Source organism: Scyliorhinus canicula, chromosome 7, assembly GCF_902713615.1.
Source record: "Scyliorhinus canicula chromosome 7, sScyCan1.1, whole genome shotgun sequence".
Lineage (NCBI taxonomy): Eukaryota > Metazoa > Chordata > Chondrichthyes > Carcharhiniformes > Scyliorhinidae > Scyliorhinus > Scyliorhinus canicula.
The window spans coordinates 37,178,572-37,201,914 of record NC_052152.1 but is presented as its reverse complement, the minus strand read 5'-3'; the positions used below and the strand labels follow the sequence as shown (position 1 = coordinate 37,201,914).

General features: G+C 46.3%; 1 protein-coding gene across 1 annotated transcript in view; it reads left to right on the top strand.

The window, feature by feature from the left end:
* The window catches only part of LOC119968873 (target of Nesh-SH3-like), a 371,610-nt gene that overhangs the window by 141,335 nt on the left and 206,932 nt on the right, over positions 1-23,343 (top strand). Inside the window, exons 15-19 of the mRNA XM_038801796.1 lie at positions 2,236-2,283; positions 7,203-7,283; positions 14,852-14,932; positions 16,993-17,082; positions 17,728-17,811. Of these exons, the coding sequence (XP_038657724.1) occupies positions 2,236-2,283; positions 7,203-7,283; positions 14,852-14,932; positions 16,993-17,082; positions 17,728-17,811 (384 nt within the window). The remainder of the gene's footprint in view (positions 1-2,235; positions 2,284-7,202; positions 7,284-14,851; positions 14,933-16,992; positions 17,083-17,727; positions 17,812-23,343) is intronic.

The following is a 23,343-nucleotide window of genomic DNA, read 5'->3' as shown; positions in this document are numbered from 1 at the left end:
GACTCACAATCTACTGAGAGAAAAGATTTCCCCTCATCGCTATCTTCTTAAAAAATAAATTTGGAGTACCAAATTATTTTTTTGCCATTAAGGGGTAATTTAGCATGGCAAATCCACCTACCCTGCACATCTTTTTGGGTTGTGGGGGTGAGACCCATGCAGACACGGGGAGAATGTGCAAACTCCACACGGACAGTGACCCCGGGCCGGGTTCGAACCCGGGTCCTCAGCGCTGTGAGGCAGCAGTGCTAACCACTGTGCCATTGTGCTCCCCTACCATCGCTGTCTTAAATAAGTGACAGTGACCCCGAGTTCTAGATTCTCCCACAAAGGAAATATCCTCCCTGCATCCACCCTGCCAAAACCCCTCAGGTTTTAATCAAGTCACCTCTTTCTCTTCAAAACTCCAATGACTGCAAACCTAACTGCCCAACCTTTCCTCATAAGACAACTGACCCATGCCAGGTATTATTCGAGTAAAGCTTCTTTGAACTGCTGCTAATATATTTATGCCCTAAATAAGGAGACCAATACTGTGGTATCACCAGTGTCTTGTACAACTGAAGCATAACCTCTCTAATTTTCTATTCAGTTCCCCTCATAATAAACAATAACATTCTATTAGTTTCCTAATTTGCTTGCTGTACCTGTATATTAGCCTCTTGTGATTCATGCACTAGGACACCCAGATCCCTCTGAATCTCAGAGTTCTGCAATCTCTCATCATTTAGATAATATGCTTCTTCTTTATTCTTCTTGCCACTGGACCAGGAAATGGACCATTTCACATTTTCCTACTTAATGCATTTTGCCCGATCTCTGCCCACTCATACTTGGAAAAATTATCTTCCTTAGCCCACATATTGTGCCTCCTTTGGTTAGTTAACTCAATTTATCTATCAAAACATGGCAAGGTTCTAACATTTGGTATCTAATGAACTATATTACAGGCGAAAAAAATCTATGCCACTGAGTGTTTCATTTGACCTTTTCCTATTGCATTTGTATACAGAGCATTTCTTGGCTAACATATTGAGTTTCACACTTCAAGGTGTGGAGTTTATTCAGTACAGATGGAAAAAGCATTTTACTTGGCCAGTTGTCATCATCATTTCCATTGCTTGTAAAGAATGCTTTGCTCATTTTGGGGATATTCTGTTCCAGCCTCATTCATTATTCATTCCCCTCTAGTTATTGTGTAGGCGTTTCGCTAGCATCATTAGATAACATTCATTGGGCTATCTATACTTACCTACAGTTTAATATTTGGATTATATTTTTTGAAAAATTATCTCAAATCAATTTACTGCGTTGTGCATGCAGTTTCATTTTTTTCAACATGTGAAACTATGATTTGATACAACAGTCTTACCTGTTCATCTTTGCGAATTTAGTGGTCTTTGGCACTGTTTGTTCAAAGCCTTTGGCAAGAGTTGATGCAACCATTCAATCAGTTGGCGAGGATGATAACTTTGAAATGCCTTAATTTTGTCAAGCCCCTCACTTTAATATGTTTATTTTCTCGATCTGTTTTGTGTCAAACATGAGTTGATAATCTTGTAGCAAGTTCAGAAATCTAAAAATTGAACAATGCAGTTATTGACAAATACTGGAGCTATGAAGCAATAAAATGATACAAGCATAGTGCTTGCCTTTCGCAGTGGCCAGGGACCAAACTCATGTTATCCCTTTGAATGTCACGTGTCGCTCTTTGGCTTCTGATGTGTGCAAAATGATGATTGAAAAATGTACTTACATGTTTAGACTTACTGTTCTGGATTGTTTTTCTATTTGAATCAATGCACTTACTCAATGTGTGGTCAATTAATCATATCAAAGTAAAATTTAATGCCCATTTACCAAGTTCATTATTTGAAATTATTCCCAGCCAGCCTTGTTTTGATTAACAGGGGCGGGATTCTTCGTCGGTGAGATCCTCCACTTCGCCAGAAACACACTCACGCCCAGGGATGTCCAAATGGCGTGTGGTGGCCACAATAGGAAACCCCATTGACTGGCTTCTGGGACGGAGGATCCCGCTGCCAGAAAAAGGGTCTGGCGAGACGGAAAATCCCGTCCATGATCTCTGTTGGCTACGTTGATTATAACTTTTTCCCTGTAGTGAATCTGTCGTGCTAGTTTATTAAAATAATTATGGAAGTTGTTTGTTTTTGCCTATATATCATACAGAAATTGAGGTATTATCCTCCAACAATTCATTTTTGTTCACTTCAGGCACAACATCTGCTTTAGATCCCATGGAAGCCCAGAAGCTCTCAGGTAGTAGTAACAAGACCTAACATGGATGTGAGATTTTTCTTGGAAAGTTGCAGCAAGTTGCATGTTATATATTTGTTTACATATCATCAGTTGTCAGTTCCAATGCTTTCACAGCTTTTAAGGCTTGGAATATCACGCACTTGAGTGTTTTGGCACCTCATGCTCTGCATGTCCAGTACACAATATGGAAAATGTGCTTCACAAGCAAGCTAACTTGTCATTGTAATTAATTGATTGCAATGTTTTGGAACCAATAAATAATATTATTGTATCACGTTATTTAATCATTGCACATGCATGAAGAATATTACATGGTCACTAAAATATTGCATGCAAGTGAGTCACAATCAACAAATTTTGTGGAGTATTTCAAAATGTTGTAAGGCTTGACACAAATTCACTCCCAAGATATAAATCTATCCCTCCCATTTTTAGCTAGTTATGTCCTTTTGTAGATCTCTCCAATGTGACTTATAGCCAAGCTACAATCAGTGATGTTTGAATAGATCAGTAGAAGGTACAAAAATGGCCAATGTTGGCCTGTCCTTTGATTTCAATCTTCCCCATAATAAAGGTGGTCTTCTCTATTGTCTTTTTCTCCTGATCATACAGATCAAGTATTACTATGGCAGGGCCCATAGTGTAAATCTGCTTTCTATCACTTGGTTTGGATAGTGATATGGCCCAGTTTGGATAGTGATATTATCATGTGTGGTCCGGGATACCTAATCATGAACAAACGTAGAAACTTGACAGGAAGAAAAGACCAGCTGGTCCATCAAGCTTGTTCCACACTTGTGATGGTTTGAATATCCAGCCTAGGAATTTCCACTCTCTCCCACCTCACCACTATGTAATCTCTGGGGCGAGGATAAAAGCCAGAGAAAATCCCATGGCTGAAAAGAGAAAAAGATCTGGACCAAGCATTATCTGTCTAGACATTTAACTTCTACACAATATAATCTCTGCCTCTGTCAGGAGCCCTTGCAGATGCATCTTCAATGTAGCAGAGAGTCAACACTCACTACACCAGCCAGTAATATATTCCAGAAACGTATTACATCTGGGGAAAGGACCACCTAGCATTCAGTCTGCTCCTACTCCTGGATATTTTAAACTCATGTCCTCTGGTCCTTTACAATCTGTTGAACTGCCATCAAGGTGCACTAGAAAATTGAAGTCAATGAGAATCAGGGGGAAAACTCTCCAGTGGTTGGCATCAAAGGTTGTGGTTGTTGGAGGTCAATAATCTCAGTCCTGCAGAAGTTCCTCGGAGTAGTGTTCTAGGCCCAACCATCTTCAGCTGCTTCATCAATGGCTTTTTTTCAGCGTAAAGTTCAAAATGGGGACGCTTACTGTTAAATCTGCTATGTTACTGGTATTCACAATTCCACAATAATGAAGCAGTCCATGTCTGCTTGAAACAAGACATGGACAATATTCAGGCTTGAGCCTGAGAAGTGGCAAGTAACATTCATGCCACACAAGTGCCAGACAATGAACATCTCCAACAAGAGTGACTCTAACCACCTGCCTTTGACATATAGCGGCAATGCCATTGCTGTTTTTCCGAACATCGATATCCTGCTGATTACCATTGACCTGAAACTTAAGTTGAATTAACATAAATACTGTGGCTACAAGAATGGATCAGAAGTTGGGAATTCTGCTGGGAGTATCTCATCTTCTGATTCCCCCAAAACACCATCTGCAAGGCGCAAGTGAGAAGTGTCATGGAATACATTGCACGTGTGTGGATAAGTGCAATTCCAACAATACAAAGAAGATTGGCGCCATCCAGACAAAACATTCCACTTGATTGGAACCTTAAACACTCAATCCCCCCCACCATCAATGCACAGGGATAGCAGCAGTGTGTGCCATCTATCAGGTACACTGCAGCAACTCACTTCTGCTCCTTCGATTGCACCTTCCAAGCCCAGGAACTCTCCCAACCGGAGGGCTAAGGGTATCATGTGCTTGGGAACAACACCACTTGCACGTTACCCTCCAAGTAACACACCACCCTGATGTAGAACTATATCCTCATTCTTTCATTGTAGCTGGGTCAAAATCCTAGAACTCCCTTCCTAACAGCACTATACCACGTGAACTGTGGCAGTTCCAGAAGATACCTTGCCACCCACTTCTTTAGGGCAATAAAGGATGAGCAATAAATGCTGGCTACCCGCGATGGGGGAACTGCAACAAGCAATCAAACAGATGAAAAACCACAAAGCCTGCAACCTTGATGGTATTCCAGCTGAGGTCTTCAAAGCTGATGAATCTTTGCTCAAATCAACACCCAATTCGCTCATCCTATGGATTTGGAGGAAAAGGAACTCTTCCCCATCCTGACTTAAGGAATGCTACAATTGTAACCGTCAAGAGAGGAAAGAATCTTCTATAGAGCCAACACAGACTCAGTGGGCCAAGTGGCCTCCTTCTGCACTGTAAAGATTTTGGGATTCTGTGGAAAATGCAGATAAATCATGCCATGGAAACTATCGAGGTAGTTCCCTCTTTTAATAGCAGTGAAAACCTTGGCACATGTTCTTCTGAATCACCGAGGTCCTGTGGCTAATCCTCAGAGACACAGGGTAGAATTTAATATTATCCCCTGCATCAAGTTTGATTGCACAGGGGCATTTATTCAACTGGAAGGGAGCTCCTTGGGGACTGTACCTTTTTCCTGCTTCCACCCTGATTAGCAAATAATGCTCACTTAACAGCGTCATGTCATTGCTGCAGCTGGTATGAATCCATTGGCGCCTAGGGGACCCACCATGCAGGGAGCAAGACAAGCAAAGCTCAATAAATAGCGAGGCTTTGTGGATTGTGCCCCAGAGATTTGGATGTCCATCATTACAATCATGCAATTTCTTCATGGTGATATGACTGCCACTATCTTCAGTGGAGGTTCTGAAACATGCACGTTTAAAATCCATACTGGAGTCAAGCAAAACAGTGTAATAACTATTCACAATCTACGTGAAGATGGGTTTCACCTCCTCGAAGATCAACTGTGTCTGGTGTCAATATTAAATACTGTCCTCAATTGCCTATGTACCAAAACTATGCTGACTACCATAGGTGTACGTGATCTGCAGTTAGTTGATTACTGCAGTGTTGTTATCCACTATGCACCAGATTTGCCAGCCACTTTCAATCTCTTCAATTCTGCATATAAGAAACTCAGCCTGTCCTTGCATATTTCTAAAACAAAATTCATATCAACCCACAGCTGGTCAGCCAAATGTTCCACGTTCCGTAAATGTTGAAGGAGAGACCATGGTTAGACACTTCCCATACCTCAGCAGTCACCTCTCTCAAAAGGCCACCATTGACGTTGGTGATCCGATACTGGATATGCTGTGCCAGTTCAGCCATCTACAAACTACAACAGTTCATATTTGAAAACAAAGATATTCACAAGTCAGCAGAAGTCTTTGTGTACAGAGCAGTTATTGTCAACATGCTCCTGTATTGCAGAAAGATCTGGACTGTGTATCACACATAACATATTCCACACATCAGCAATGTCACTGCCACGTCTTCTGGAATCAATGGGAGGAGTGTCAACAAACAGTAGCAACTTCTTGGAACTATGTCCACAAGCATTCAGGTAAAACGCCAAGAAAATCTACTTTGCTGGACTGGCCACTGTATCCACATGGCTGAAAATCATCTCCCCCGCTCAGTCCTATTCTCTCACTCTCAAATGGCCCACATTCCAGGGAAAGACAAAGAAAATGTTTGAAAGATATTCTGAAGCTCTCCTTGAAGTGGGGTAATGTTGACCATCATGATTGGGAAAAGGTTTCCACTAATCACTCAGAATGGTGACAACTTTTCCATCAAGCTGCGTCACACTTTAACTCCATTGCCTTTATGATGAGGCAGTGTGACGAAAGAGTAGGAAAGAAAAGGAAGTGAATCTTGCACTCTAGTTTTCATTACCTCATGGAACATCCTGCCCCATGTACCCAAAGATGTACAAGTTGAAAATTGGCCCAATGAAGAAATCTCCACTGCTCTGCAGTAAATAAACCAACATTCTTAAGCCTACATCGGCAGCTGAGGGTCTTTAAGCTAAGAATCCTTTTTGTTGGTCTCCTCTGGAGCTTTTTCCAAGGTCACTATGTCACCCAAGATGTTGCGAGACTAAGACTGGACACAGATGCTGTCTGACCAGTGACCTGTATAGTGCTGGAATTGTGTCCTTTCACTTATAATTAATGTGTTTATCAATCCATCCCAACACTCCTTTAACTTTTGCATCTCTACATTGGTCAAGCGCCTTCAGTGATCTGAGCACAATAACACCTGCACCTTTGTCAGACCTTTTTAGTCGTGTTTCCTGCAAATGATAGGTGAACGATTTCCTGCGGGAATCTTCTCAGACAATACATAAATGAACCAGAAATTCTGGAAATGTTCTTCCTGACTCCAGAATGTAATGAACAGAACATGTGGGTTTTCTTATTCACCTTACCATCCCTACCATCCACCCCTGGCCAATGGCATTCCATTGAGGAGCTTTCATTTTGTGTGGCAGTGCATGGATTATCATATTCCCTATTGCTGTCTGTACCTATCTTTGTTACAATGAATGTATCTCATTTGTAACCAATAAGGCTGGTTGCACTGGAAGTCCATTTCACGTATCCACTGCTCTGTGGAAATTAAAAATTCCTTCCCTAATCTAATTCAGTGCTTGTTAGTCTTGTTCATGATAACCTGTTCTTTGTTCATAGTCCAAATAAGACTGCTTGTGTTGCACCAATTCACTGCACTCAATGTGCTCTGCATTGCCAAATCACTCAATGCTACTCTATTTGATGCTACCATAATTGTTATGCATCAGTTAATGTGCATGAGCGCAGAGTGTTTTATTTGCTTTCTCTGAAATAAAATTGCAGAACCTGAGATACCACCTTCCAGCAGAGGACTTTTCCATCCAACTTCTGAACCTGATGTCGTGGATAATCAGGAATTCACAGGTAGCACAGTGATGCATAAATATTTAAGTTATGTTTTAAAATGTGACTAATGCATGCATTCCAATGTACAGTGTGCATATTCGTAGGGCACATGCCATTATTAACGTTTTCAACACATTCCATTGCATTAATTGATTGTAGATTTCAATGTTAGCTTGAAGCCTACACAATATGATATAATATGCAAAGCGACTGGTGGAGAGATTGCATTTGAAGTATTTGGCCAACAATAGTTGTATGATATATACTGCAAGGAAATAAGTCAAGATCTCTTTTTCACAATTGACTGTTCCTTGAACATTGCTTGGATTGCAGAATATTGAAAAATTGAATTGCATGTTCGATACATTTCTGTACTTTATAGCATCTTTTTTAACTCCCAAAATATAAACCATTTGTATTTTCGTCCCCTTTTTCAAAACTAATTTTAATTCCCTTCTTTATTTCTCTTTCGAAATATGTTTTATTCCTTCAGAAAATATGTAGACAAGTGACTTGTTCTCTGACATTTGTCTCTGGATAATTTTAAACAGGTTCCTTGGAAAGGCAGAAGAAAAATGGGTTGATTTTACTTGCCTGGGAAAAGGAACTCTTGCTCTATTTCACTCTTTACCATGTGAAATTGGCACTGCACTGCATGGGAATCATGGGTTTTGTTGTTTGTACGGTGTATTGCTACATCAATGCATTGTACCAGTGTGTTGCATTTCCAAGTCATTTGAAATTGCTATGGTCACATTTGTGACCATTTAAAAGTGTTTGCATTGTGAATTATCGGCCCTGAACCATCACCATCTATTGTTCTCAGTTCAGTCGCAAATGTCTCTTTTCAATGTGATGCATGCATTTCCATCATATTGCAGATGTATGTGTGATAATACAACATGCATGTCTATAATGACGCTTTTCGAATGTTTGTTTACCTGCATTTAAAACATTTCATTATCAGGGACCGTGTAATGCAGCCGGAAGAGTATTTCCTAATTAATCAGTTGTACTTTGTGGTCTAGATGGCAATGCTTTTACAGATCTAATTTGTGGCCATCTGTCATTAAATAATCAGCCTCGCAAATAATTTGTACGCACTCGTGCTTGGAATCTGTCGGCTTATCAGTAAAATGTAGCGCAAGTGGAAATCATTTTGTAAAGTAAATCCAGTCCAGCATGAAGTGCTGTATATTGCTTTGTTTCAGTGCAAGCTCTGCTTCTGGTCTTTAGGTCGCAGCTCATTGTTCTTCTTGAAGTATAGGGCGCGATGTAATGCGATTAAAACAGAGCTCCGTTTTTGGGCACATATAGCCAGGCATTTCTCGGTGCCTGCAGCACAGAGAATAACCCTGCTATCTACAGACAATGCCGTTTCATTTGGCGCTTAACTCATTTCCTGCACTGACGAGCTAATGCCAGCTTGAATCCAAGGGAGGAAGGTTTCGCATAAATTGGGCACAGAGCGGTCAGTGCAAAATGAACGGTGAGAAAGAAAGAGTTAACAGCGGTTTATTATGTCTCTTAGAAAGTGCTGCACATACAGTTGATTACACGGAAATACAGTCATGCTCACTTTGCAGGCAAATCCAGCAAACAAGATGCCACACACAATAATGAGTTAAACAAACAGTTAGTATATTTTGGCAGTGTTGGTTGAGAGAGGAATATTGGTGAAGACACTCATTTTTTAAATACTGCTGTGGAACCTTTAATGCTGATCTGAACTATTGAAGTGAAGCCTTTGATTAATCTTTTGGTGTAAGAGTTGGCGCCTGCAACACAACATCATTCCCCCAGTATAGTATTGAAGTGGCAGTACAGAATTACCTGGTCAAATGCTACACTGGGGGTTCTGAGAGGCAATAGTCTGGGCCAGGTTTTGAGGTGGAGAAGAATGCTTCTATTGTGGATGGAAACAAAAGACGAATACCTGCAGGTCAGTACGGCAACAAAATAAATAATTTTTAAAAACAATTTCTCAAGATATTTAGGACAATCACCACAATGTCGCACAACGCTTTTTCAAGTGGCTTCCTTTTGGTGAATGGGGACACTGGCACATGCAGAAACCTATCCAAATACTTGAGCTGTCAAACTACTGAGAAGTCTACTTCCTCCTGCGGGCTTTTTGTTTACCCAGTTCAGAGTGATGCACTTTCAATTATGACGAGACGAGAGTAGAATGTAATCGAGGCTTTATTACACAGAGATGTGTGGCCTCCTACAGCAGCTGATGAAATGGCTGCTGTTCGGAGAGTGTAGTAATCCACGGGAGGCAGGAGTTCCGTCACCACACCAATATTTATTTACAATAACGATATTACAGGAGCAGCTACAAACAGTGCTGCTAGCAGTCCAGTCAACTTAAGACTGCTTCACAAAGCCTACACAGGTGCTTATATGGGCCCCCTCAATGAGCTATCATTGAGGGAGCTCATACTCCAATTGGTCAACCAATAAAGCTAATTGGAGTTCATTACAGAGAGCACACACATTTATACTCCGTCTACTGGGCGGAGCCAGCAGGCAGGGATCTATCCCATACCTGTAGTACAGGGGCCTTATCGTAAACCCATATATACAATATAATACAACAGTGGTGACTACCACATTCACCCCCTGTTAAAAATGAATCCAGCGGGGCTGGTGGAAAACTATTTACATACAGATTGCTTTTAAAATTACAGAGTAGGTTACAAATTTAGACGATTGGGCACCTTGATCTGTCGCTGAGAGCACCACAGTGCTGGTGGCGGCTCAGGCGTCGGCTTGGACTTCAGAGATTCCGGGAGCATGTCAAAATCCTCTTCATCCCCAGGTGGGAGCAAGGGGAGGATGGATTGTCTTGGAGCAGGGGCTGCAGTGGGATGCGCTGGGGGAAGGGAGGGTGCCGCCGGGGCAGAGGGGGAGTGTGTGGGGACCCAGCTGGTGCCAGGTCCCTGAGGAAGACTGTATCTTGGCGGCCATCGGGGTACACTACGTAGGCGTACTGCGGGTTTGTGTGGAGTAGCTGTACCCTCTCAACCAACGGGTCTGCTTTGTGGAGTTGCACGTGTTTATGGAGGAGAACAGGTCCTGGAGCTGCCAGCCATGTTGGGAGCAAAACCCCGGAGGTGGACTTCCTTGCGAAGAGACGTTCATGTGGGGTTTCATTAGACGCAGTGCACAGGAGCGACCGAATGGAGTGAAGTGTGTCGGGGAGGACCTCCTGCCAGCAGGAGACCGGGAGATTTCTGGACTGGAGGGCCAGCAGGACGGCCTTCCAGACCGTCCCATTCTCCCTCTCCACCTGCCCGTTTCATTCGAGGCAATGCCCCTGTTGAGCAGGTACTGGTACAGCTCATCGCTCATAAATGAGGATCCCCGGTCGCTGTGGACGTAGGCGGGGAAACCGAACAGAGCGAAGATGGTGTTGAGGGCTTTGATGACGGTGGCAGACGTCATGTCGGGGCATGGGATGGCGAAGGGGAATCGGAAATACTCGTTGACCACACTAAGAAAGTATGTGTTGAGATCGGTGGAGGGGAGGGGCCCTTTGAAATCCACATTGAGGCGTTCAAAGGGGCGGGAGGCCTTCACCAGGCGCGCACGGTCTGGCCGGTAGAAGTGCGGTTTACACTCCGTACAGACCGGGCAGTCTCTGGTGATAGCCCTGACCTCCTCGATGGAGTAGGGCAGATTGCTGGCCTTAATGAAGTGGCAAAAGTGGGTGACTCCTGGGTGACAGAGATTGCCATGCAGGGTCCGGAATCGGTCCACTTGTGCGCTGGCACATGTACCTCGGGACAGGGCATCGGGGGGGAGGGGGGGGGGGGGGGGGGGGGGGGGGGCTCGTTGAGCTTACCGGGGCGATACAAAATCTCATAATTGTAGGTGGAGAGCTCGATCCTCCACCTCAAGAATTTAGCATTTTTGAACTTACCCCGCTGTGTGTTGTTAAACATGAAGGCAACCAACCGTTGGTCAGTGAGGAGAGTGAACCTCCTACCGGCCAGGTAATGCCTCCAATGTCGCACAGCTTCAACGATTGCTTGGGTCTCCTTTTCGACGGAGGAGTGCCGAATTTCGGAGGCGTGTAGGGTGCGGGAAAAGAATGCCAAGGGCCTGCCTGCCTGGTTGAGGGTGGCGGCCAGAGCAACGACTGGGCGGTCCTTGTCGCGTAGTTTGGGACCCACTGGGAGTAATACGAAATGAACCCCAGGCATCGTTTGAGGGCCTTGGGGCAGTGGGGGAGGGGGAGTTCCATGAGGGGGCACATGCAGTCGGGGTCGGGCCCCAGAACTACGTTCTGAACCACATAGCAGAGGATGACTAAGTCGTTGGTGCTGAACACACTTCTCCTTGTTGTAAGTTAGGTTGAGGAGAGTGGCAGTGTGGAGAAATTTGGAAAGGTTAGCGTCGTGGTCCTGCTGGTCGTGACCGCAGATGGTGACATTGTCCAGGTACGGGAAAGTGGCCCGCAGTCCGTACTGGTCAACCATTCGGTCCATCTCCCATTGGAAGACCGAGGCCCCGTTGGTGACGCCGAAGGGAACCCCAAGGAAATGGTAAAGACGGCCGTCTGCTTCAAACGCAGTGTATGGGCGGTCCGCCTTACGGATGGGGAGCTGGTGATAGGCAGATTTCAGGTCCACTGTCGAGAAGACCCAGTACTGTGCAATCTGACTGACCATATCAGATATGGGTGGGAGGGGGTACGTGTCGAGCTGCGGGTACCGGTTGATGGTCTGACTGTTGTCAACGACCATCCTGTTTTTCTCTCCGGTTTTCACCACCACCACTTGGGCTCTCCAGGGGCTGTTGCTGGCGTCGATAATACCTTCCCGCAGCAGCCGCTGGACCTTAGACCTGATGAGGGTCCAGTTCTGGGCACTGTACCGTCTGCTCCTGGTGGTGACGGGTTTGCAATCTGGGGTTAAGTTTGCAAATAGGGAAGGCGGGTCGACCTTAAGGGTCGCGAGGCCGCAAACAGTATGGGGTGGTAGGGGCCCGCTGAATTTCAGGGTTAGGCTCTGGAGATTGCACTGGAAGTCCAGGCCGCGTAGCAAGGCAGCACAGAGCTTGGGGAGGACGTAGAGCCGGAAGCCGCTGAACTCTTTGCCCTGGACGGTGAGGGTGGTGGTGCAGTACCCCCGGAGAGGGATCCGGAGACCAGGGAGATACTCTGGTTAGCGGGGTGTACCGCGAGGGAGCAGCAGAGCAGCATTTTACCATATCAGAGTGGATGAAGCTCTCAGTGCTCCCGGAGTCCAGAGAGCAGGCTTTCTCGTGCCCGTCGACCTTCACCTTTGTCGAAGCGGTCGCGAGGTTGTGCGGTCGAGACTGGTCGATCGTGACTGAGGCGAGATGCGGCTGGTTGTCGGCGGTTGCAGGTGATGATCGGCCCGATGAGGTGGCCGATGAGCAGGGGTCCTGTGGCAGGTAAGATGGCGGCGCCCATGGGCCGCACGTGTCCTGGGGCAGGCAAGATGGCGGCGCCATTGGTTCTGAGGGAAGCAAGATGGCGGCGCCCACAGGCCGCACGTGTTGTGAGTGGAGCAAGATGGCGGCGCCCACGGGCCGCACGTGGTCTGAGGAGAGGAAGATGGCGGTGCCTACTGGCCACACGTGGGGACTGCTGGGACAATAGCGGCGATTGAGCAGGCCTGGCACACTGCGCCAAAATGTCTCTTCTTGCCACAGGCCTTGCAGAGCGCGCTCCGCGCTGGGCAGCGCTGTTGGGGGTGTTTTGTCTGTCCGCAGAAGTAGCATTTGGGTCCTCCGGGGTTGATCGGCTGCCACACGGCGCAGGCGTGGGGTTGGCAGAGGCCGGTTACTGATGGGGTCCACGATGGGGCGGCCGCCGGCGGGGTCCACGTGAGCGCGAGCGCTAGTTTCTTGGTCGCCGTGAGGTCAAGCGTGGCCCCTTCTAAGAGGCGCTGGCAGATGTAGTCAGACTCTATGCCTGTAACGAACGTGTTTCTCATTAGCAGGTTCAAATGTTCAGTGGCCGAAACGGTCTGGCAGTCACAGTCTCTCACCAGGGCCAGCAGGGCATGCCAGAAATCTTCCACAGACTCACCGGGATGTTGGTGCCACGTGGACAGGAGGTTCCGGGCGTAGATCTTTTTGGTCAGCTGAGCGTAATTCTCCTTCAGTAGCGCCATGGCCTCTGCGTAGATCGGCGCGTCCTGGACGATGGGAAAAACATTGGAGCTCAGCCGCGTGTACAGAATCTGGAGCTTTTGTGCTTCTGGGATTGGGTCTGACTCAGTCCCGATGTATGCTTCAAAGCAAGCTAGCCAATGTTCAATGTCTTTTTTGGCGTTGTCTGCTTGAGGATGCAGCTGCAGCCGATCTGGCTTGATGCAGAGGTTCATCTCTGAAAATCTCTGTGTAATAAATTGATGCACTATCAATTACGACGAGACAAGAGTAGAATGTAATCGAGGCTTTATTACACAGAGATATGTGGCCTCCTACAGCAGCTGACGAAATGACTGCTGTTCGGAGAGCACACACATTTATACTCTGCCTCCTGTAGTACAGGGGCCTTACCGTAAAACCCATATATACAATATAATACAACAGTGGTGACTACCACATAGAGTACATAATCTCTCCTCATAAGGATACATTTACTTAGGTGAAGGTATTCAAGGGCCTATCGTTTTTCACACTTTACATATCTAGAATTGCTGTGGAGAATTCACTTGGCCCCAACTTTCTATAGTCAGGCATGTCCTATTGGAACCACATCAATCTGCAAGATTCCAGTTATCTCCTTCTCCTAGGAGTCTAATTAATCAAAAGAAAATTGACAAATGCAGGTTTGGCACCTTTCTTGATGAACAGATGTACAAGCAGCTCCTTAACAACATTGCAAGCACAACTCATAATCAAATGTGACTGCATTCATAGTACCAGCACCCAACATATCTCATTTCATAACAATTCTATCACTTAGAGAGGAATGAAGGTTCAGCAACAGCCATTTACCTCTTTACAATTAAATCATAGTTGACATTGAGTCTTAGCTTGAGCTGCAGATATACCCAACATTACCCAATTTTGAATGTACATATACATTTTCTGTTTTGAATTGATGTGTTTTGTATTGAATCATGCACCATTAAGTTATGACTTGGTTGTGGATCGCCCAAGCTCCACTGAACTTTCAATGTAACTCTATTTTATAGGTCTATATTTATAGCTACATTTGAGCTGTTACCTCATTTGAAGTTCTGTGTTACAATTTGGAGCTGTTGGTCAGCCTTAGTTAGGTTTCCAATTGGCATGTAAGGCACTTGAGGTGCATGAGTGTCCATTGTTATCTGTGTCTATGTTTCCTTTGTTCCATTATTGGGAAAGAATGAATTCCTTAGCTTATTTCCTAGATTTTTAGGCTGGCATCTGTGCTTCATTATGTGGCATCACTGCCTGATACCTGCTTTCTATCACTCTTGTTGCATAGTTTGTTCGTGCTTCAATCCGTTATGTCACTGTGAAGCATATCCTGGTTATTTAGAAATATTGCATTTGGTTTTTACCACAGTGTGCATAATGTCAGCTTCATTTGATTTCTCTAAAATGAATTACAGAACCTGAGATCCGATCCTTCAGCACCTCGCCTGCCAATCCAATTCCTGAACATGTAGCTACTGGCAAGCAAATATTCACAGGTAGTTTGATAATTGTTTCATTGGCCTGCCTTTTTCATAGTGAATGATGTGTGGAACTTTTGAAAGAATTGGCTTCAAATGCATTGCAGGTTGGTATACAGTATAATGTGAAACAAGTGAAGATGCCCTTTTATGGCCAGTAAAACTTGAAAGGAACATTGATGTTGTTGTGACTTTAATGGGGCATTTACCAGAAATGCAACTCTTGCCGAATGTCAAATACCATACCAGTATTCAGAATAACTTTCTAACGCTGCCTGGACACCAAACTAAATCCAGGTTAGTTACTTTGAGCAAGAGGTTTGCTTAACCCCTCCACTGCATTGAAATGACTGCACATTGGAGGAATTTTCATTTCCTATTAGTGGGGTGCATCCTAATCGATAGGTGAAAAGCTCCCGTTTACTGTTGGTGGTTTTGAATAGGTTGTATTTCTGGGTCGTGTATGTTGATTTCTTTCTTGGATCTTAATTAGGAAATAATAAGTATACTCTTGAAGAGTGTGTATTGTTTCACGTTTATATCTTGTGGGGTCCGGTGCAGGTGGAATTTCCGACCATTCTTGCCAACGGGGCCATCCGGTCCTGCCAACGGTGAACCCCCGCCATGGGTCTCCTGGCAGCAGGGGGTGGATTCAATAGGAAATCCCATTGACAGGAGCGTGACCTGAAGATCTTGCCGCCAGCCGAGAAACATACCGCAAGGGGGGCGAAAAATACCCCCCCCTCCCTCTTATTTCTCCCCTCCTGTTCCCTTTAATTCAATTTGCCTCTTTGGATGGGTTATGATGGTCGTTAGACTATAGAAGATAATGGATCCAAAAATTAATGCACAGTTTAAGTATATGCCTTTGTCTGAAAAGTATTTAAAATGTATTATCTGAGGTTGTGGTTTGGTGAATTTTGAAATCGAGTGGAGCTCAGAATCGCCCATCTCTTAGGTGCCGTTTTTAATCTTTTTTCCCCCCCTTAATCTGAAGTCTTTGTACATAATTGAAACACATTGGGCGGGATTCTCCCGTACCCGGCAGGGCGGGGGGTCCTGGCGGGACGGGGTGGTGTGAACCACTCCGGCGTCGGATCGCCCCAAAAGTGCAGAATCCTCTTCACGGGCTAGGCCCGCCCCAGAGTGGTTGGCGACCCGTCGGCCTGCGGGATACGGGCTTGGCACCACGCCAACCGCCGAAGGGCCTCCGCCGGCCGGTGCGAGTCAGCGCATGGGCGGGAGTGCCGGTGAACGCTGGCGTCAACCCCGCACATGCGCAGAGGGATTCAATTCTTCATCGGCCATTACGGAGGACCACAGCGGCCAATGGGGAAGGAATAGAGAGCCCCCACGGCACACGCCTGCCCGCGGATCGGTGGTCCCCGACCGCGGGCCAGGCCACCGTGGGGGCACCTCCCGGGGTCAGATCCCCCCGCGACCCCCCCAAGAACCCCGGAGCCCGCCCGCGCCGCCAGGTCCCGCCAACTCTAAATTACGCCGGCGGGACCGGCATGTAACGGGCCGGAGAATCCGGACAGCCTCGGGGCCAATTGAGTCGCGCCAGACCCCACCATTCTCCGAGGGGGGCGGCGCGACTCACGCTGGGCCGTTTTTTTTGGGGGGGCGAGAGAATTGGGAGAACGGCGGGGGCGGGATTCACACCGACCTCCGGCAATTCTCCCACCCGCCGGGGGGTCGGAGAATCCCACCCATTATCTCAAAAGTAAACTTAAATTGTCATAGATTTTGCCATAACTTAGCCAAATGAAATATTCTCAATTGATATTGAGTGATCCAAATAAGAATCTGTTATTAATTTGGTGAACTTTGGGGAGTGACTTCTGGCATTTGTTTCTGGCTGGTTCAGAGGTCACCTCTTACAAAAGGTAACTATGGCAAGATCCTCAGGGTTCCCGGGACTTCCGAGACTAGTTTTGAGGAACAGGCTGAATGGACCAGGGGGTCTTTTCCTGTTGTCATTGATTGTATGTTCAGTTTTCATCACAGTTGCTTTGATATCAAATAATATCAGCAATCACAGACATTTTCTATTGTTTCTGTGAACAACATTGCAGAACTTGAGGTTTCTTCCGCTGCTAGTTCATTTTCGCCCAGTTCAAACTTGGCTTCCAAACCTGATGTCACGGACAAGGAACAGTTCACAGGTAGTTGAACAGATACAGCATGGAAAGCAATATCACCGTGAATACAGAAATGAGCATAATCAACACAATATGCTCTATGGCTTATTCACTGCTGAAAGATACATTCATTTGTCACATATGAGCATGTCAGTGGCTTTCATTAATATGATGATAAATCAGGATGTTGTTTCAAAATACACTGACTGGTTATCAAAATGCATGCAATTAGAGCATTCAGAAGCATATGTATTCATTGATAAAGAAAGCCTATCTTGCATGGGCACTACACATTATCGAAATGAGAGATGAATCATTGCTCAGAAGGACCATGTTGTTTGCCCATGCTGTGTCTTAATTGGCTGCATCATGCAGATTATTTTGTGTACCGTCTATCTCCACACCATCTGCTTTGATCATGGAAATTATGCAAAAATATTTTAATTTCTGTTGCAGCATGATTTTATTCACTGTTGCTTAATGAAGTATATTGGTGCAGTTGCTACACCGTTCCTTACCTGAGGTTTGGTCTGCCTGCTGTTTGCATGAAGTGTGCTCCTTTGACCACATGAAGCTTTTCGATGGATGTTGAGTTTACTGCATTGTCCCCTCGTTGAAGAAATGTTTTCAGATGTGTTATATGGTCTTGTTTCTATCTGGAAAAAAAAGCAGAGCGTGAGGAATCATCCTCCAAAGACTTTCTTTCGCACACAACGTCTGAACCTGATATTATGGATAACCGACAATTTACAGGTAGTGGCATTAATGGATATGAAATAGATATATTATCACAGTATTGTATCACAGTGCAATATATATGGAAGTACTATATGTTGCAGTCATAATTCCTTAACTCTCTTTGTCAGTGATCTCCATCTCAGGTAGTTTTCATCAAGAAGTTTATTATTGCGTTTTGAATAGTTTTTTTGCTCGGATAGCACAGTGAGTCTTACCGATTGTTCTTTTCTCTCATTCCATATTTATTCTTCCATATTAGTGGATTTAAATCAAGATAATTGTGGCTATTTTATTGTTTGTTGATTTTGGTATATGACATGAAACTTTGTTTTTTTTTCCTTCATGGGATGTGGGCATTGCTGGCAAAGTCAGCATTTATTGCCCATCCCTAATTGCCCTTCAACCATGTGGCTTGCTTGGCCTTTTCAGAGGGCAGCCAAGAGTTAACCACATTGCTGTGGGTCTGGAATAATGTAGTACAGGCTGGGTAATAGTGGCAAATTTCCTTCCCTAAATGACCAGATAGGTTTTTACAGCAATTGACAGTGTTATGGTCCCCTTTACTCATTAAAACATTCCAGGGGTGGGAATCTCCGTCGGCGGGATCCTCCACTTCGCCGGCAGTGCACTCACACCCGCGGGTATCTCGACGCGTGGGAGTGCCCATAATGGGAAACCCCATTGGCCGGCTGCTGGGACGGAGGATCCCACTGCCGGTGGGGGCGCATCGCGCCAGAAAACGGGTCGAGCAAGTCGGAGAAACGGGCCCCAGATTTTTAATTGAATTTAAATTCTACTGGCTACCATGGGGGAGGGGGATCTGAACCCCTGTCCTCAAACACCAAACCCTGGGTCTCTAGTTTACTAATTCAGTGACATTATCAGTACGCTATCACCTCCCTTGCTTCTCCCCTTATTGGCAAGTACATTTCTCTGAGCCGTTTCTGCTCCAACAGCATTGCCAGAAGTGTGATTGAAACTCACTACACTTCCGACAGAGTAATTTGATCATTTCCAAGGAATTTTCTGGCCATGTTTTACTCAGTGGGCTGGATTTGCTGCTTCATCAATAAACTGATATGATAAATATTTGGTGGATCATTATGTAGCGTCTTACCTTAACTTTAATTATTGGACTGAATTTCCATGACTACTATTCCGTGACAAATGCATTGTGCTGCACAAAAAGGTTACTTTTTTGAAATGTATGAAAGATATATTTGCTTATTGAGTATGTGACCATTATTACTTATTGTTCCAGTTCAATTAGTGTAACTTATTACATTAGTGTTACACAATTATATAATGTCAATTGATCTTTCATGGCATTGAATCAGACAGGCCTATTAATCCATTGCAGAAACTTTTGCCACCTGGTCCCAGTAGGGCCAAATGCCGCACTCCAAAAGCCTGCTCACCCGTGACCTGTCCTGCTGCCCCACAACAGGGTTTTCTCTTACTTCCTCTTTCCCCCATTCTCTTTACTCTTCCTCTTCTAACACATTCTTGCTGATGCATCCATCCCATAAATTCGTATCTCTTCGTTTATCTTCTCAACTCATTTTATTTAACAGGATCTAAATTTACTCTCTGAAAATAGCGGGTTTGGAAACTTTTCTACCGCTTTGAGATTTAAAGGCGTAATTCCCTGTTTGTCTGTCTCTCCTTTTGTCCCAGCAGTGTAGACAGTTTTTATTCTCTGTCATTCATTCAGTTATTTCTGAAGAGTTCCCCGCTACTCCTGTGATGGTATTAGTTTCAATAGAAGCTGCAAAGTTCAAGCCAGTGCTCCTGTGCCCTGCTGGCATCGGGATCGAGGTTCGTGCCCCGTGTTAGAGAGAGGATGCAAATGTATCATTAAGATCTATTTGCATCTTGTTACCAGGCCATGCACCATTTTCTCCATGTCTCGTGATTCTCCGGTCCTTTGGGAGGCACCGCCACGATGGTGCTGTTTCAGAGGGGGTGGAGCATATGAAACCTGCGTCAAAACAAGTGCCGCCCCCGATTTCAAAAAGGATTCTCTGCCCGATCGCTGATTGCGAAATTGGCGTCGGGGAACACAGAATCCCACCCATAGTCTCCTAAATGGAGACTCCTGCCCCTTATGTTTAAATTATATTTATATTATGTTATGGGCCAGGGTTTAACAACTCCAACATATATTATGGGTCCACATGACCTACAACATTTAATTTGAATTTGGCGAAGATGAGCACAAGAGCTTGCCTTTCAGGTGTTATTCAACAGACTTCTCAGGTGCTTTTAATCTAAAAAAAAACAAGCTTTATTCTGAGAACTTAGTTGATATTTGTATAAACACAAACAGCAAGAACTTTTTTTTTTTGGTCACAGCTGCATCGGGTTGCAGCCTGTGTTTTCCCAGAGTACATAACATGTCATGGTACCAGTAGTGCCTGTTGAATCTATACAGTTCAACTCAGCAAGATCCGTGACTACCAGCAACAGCACCCAGGCAAGATGATCGAGATTCCGGTTCCCCAGCAGCTCGGGTACCACAGCAATCTCAGTGCCAACTAGCGTGTATTCAAGCAGAGATTTGAGATCTACATGGTAGCATCCGACCTAGATGGCATGGCCGATGCTGAGAAGATAGATCTTCCATTCGCCATTGCGGGTGAAAGTGCAACAGAAATCTTCAACTCCTTCAAGTACTCCAAAGGGCAGGACAAGAGAGACTTCCAGACAGTCGTGAATAAGTTTGAAAACTACTGCGAGGTGAACACAAAAACAAATCGGTAAAACTGCAGCCTATACTCACCATGAGGCAAAGGCCGGCTTGCAGTAGAGGCAAACGGCAGATTTGATTGGCAGCCATCTTGCACAAAGAGCCACACATGCGCAGTTCCCCAGAAGACCCGAATCAGCAAAACAGTGTTTTGCGCATGCGCTGTTGCGCAAATAGCGCACAGTAAAGGAAAAGTGATCTGCGCATGCACAATCCATTCTTACACTCTAAATCACAAGCATCATGACATCAGAGGCCCCGGACCACGCCCACGTAAAGGGAAAATGTCCGGAAATAGTAAAAAAACAGTTTTAAAGCCACAAAACACAATTCTTTCACCTGGAAAGACAGAACAGTGCCTGAACTTCGACCAGTGGATGAAAATAACCTCGGCAGAACCCTGCAACAAGCAGTTAGCACCGCCCTAAGAGATGATTTAGTCCTTGAAGACTACGACTCAGATGATGATTTCATCATTGGACGTGGCGACCTCAGTACCAAATCCGACACAGTCATGGATGAGTTCTTTGGGACTTCCGGTTGCGGCTATGACCAGCTAAGTCGCACATTTGGCAGCTCCTGCGACAAAGGTGTTTAAGGGCCAATTGGAGGGCCCCGACGGTACTGTAAAGACGAATCCCGGTGGGGGAAGGCTCCCTGAGGAGAGTGAGACCAACTTTATGGTCGGTACTCGGAGTGGGGCGACAAAAAAAGCGGCAGCAGCTCCCCGAAAAAAGCGGGGGAAGAGGACCAAAATGGCGGCCGGTGGCGCACTAGAAGATTGGAGAAAATGGGCGGAGGAGCAGCAGGCCGCTCTCCTCCGGTGTTTTACGGAGCTGAAAGTGGAACTCTTAGAGTCTATGAACGCGACGACCACAAGGCTGATGGGGGCCCAGGCGACCCAAGAGGCGTCGATAAGAGAGCTGCAGCAGGAGATGACTGCAAGGGAGGAGGAGGCCACGGTCCTCGTGGGAAAGGTGGAGGTGCACGAGGCACTCCACCTGAAATGGCAGAGCCGCTTTGAGGAGCTGGACACTCGAATGAGGCGGAAGAACTTGAGGATCCTGGGCCTAGCAGAAGGCCTGGAGGGGCCTGATCTCCCGAAATATGTAGCGGAGATGCTGAGCTCCCTGATGGGAGAGGGGGCCGGTCCATCGCCCCTGGAGCTGGAAGAAGCATATCGGGTCATGGCTAGGCGGCCTAGGGCGAACGAGCCCCCGAGGGCGGTGCTGGTGCGATTCCAGCGTTTCTGTGATCGGGAGAAAGTGCTGAGGTGGGCCAAGAGGGAGAAAAGCAGCAAATGGGAGAATTCGACGGTGCGGATATATCAGGACTGGAGTGCGGAGGTGGCAAAGCGGCGGGCCCGGTTTAACCGGACGAAGGCGGTGCTGCACGCAAAGAGGATCAAGTTCGGAATGCTGCAGCCAGCGCGCTTGTGGGTCACCTACAAGGACCAGCACCATTACTTTGAGACCCCAGAGGAGGCATGGACTTTTGTTCGGGAGGAAAAGCTGGACCTGAACTAGAACTTGGGAACGCCGGCGGTCGAGGCCGCCCGAGTACCCTTGACTGATCAAGTGGCCCATGTCTTTCTTAGGCCAGGTCGGAACTTGGTTAAAGTTGATGGATCGTTTGGTTTCTTTGAAACTTGTGTTATGGGGGGTTTCTTTGTTCCTTTTTGTGTGTCTCTTCCCGTTGCCAACTTCCCTTAATTATTGTTGTTGTAGGGGGGGCTTTTTTACTGTTTTTTGATCTGTTCTTTAAGGGTTATGGTTACTGTTCTGTTCGATGGAGGGTGATGGTTAAATACGTTATTATTGGGTAGTTATTTAGTTATGCAGGCATAGTTATGTATTTATGTATTTATTTGAGATTTGTTATTTATATTGTTATATTGTTAAGTTGGGGAGGCGGGACGGGGGGGTGCAAGTTGGTTATGCGTGTTTTCTTTTTCTCTTTTTTCTTCCTCTCGTTTTAAGGGGGCTTTTTTATGGGCTTGGATGGGGACGGGGGTGGAATTGAAGATGGCGGGGTAGGGTGTGGCCGGGCGAAAGCGCGGGCTTTCCCCTGTTTCCCGCGCGCGGGACGGAGGAGGGGGGAGGAGAGAAGAGTGGGGTGTGGCCAGCAATGGCGGCTTTTCCCGCGCTGAAGCGGGGTCAGAGAGGGATGGCAAGGGGGGGGGGGAGGCCCCTCCCCCCCCCCCCCACATCGGGAGGAGTCGGAGTGTGGCAGGGGCAGCCGGGTCAGCGAAAACCAGCTGACTCTCGGGAGTACGATGGTGGATACACCGCGGCTAGGAGGGGTCCTAGCCAGGGGGGGGGGGGGGGGGGGGGGGGGGGGGGGGGGGGGGAAGGGGGGTTAGGGGGGGATACCGGGTTGCTGCTGGAAAGGCCGAGGACGGGAAGGGAAGAACGGGAGGAGAGAGGGGGAGGGGCCATCGCCATGGGGAACGGGTCAGAAGGGGAGGGTCGACCCGGGGCGAACAGGGGACAGGACATGGCTAATAGACAGGGGAAAGGGACGGGTCGCTCCGCGACCCGGTTGATTACTTGGAACGTGAGGGGGCTGAATGGGCCGGTCAAGAGATCAAGGGTTTTTTCACACCTAAAGGGACTGCAGGCGGATGTGGCAATGTTGCAGGAGACTCACTTGAGAGTAGTAGACCAGGTACGCCTGAGAAGGGGGTGGGTGGGACAGGTGTTCCACTCAGGCTTGGACGCAAAGAACCGGGGGGTGGCGATTTTGGTGGGAAAGAGGGTGTCGTTCGTGGCGGCGCAGGTGGTAGCAGATAAGGAGGG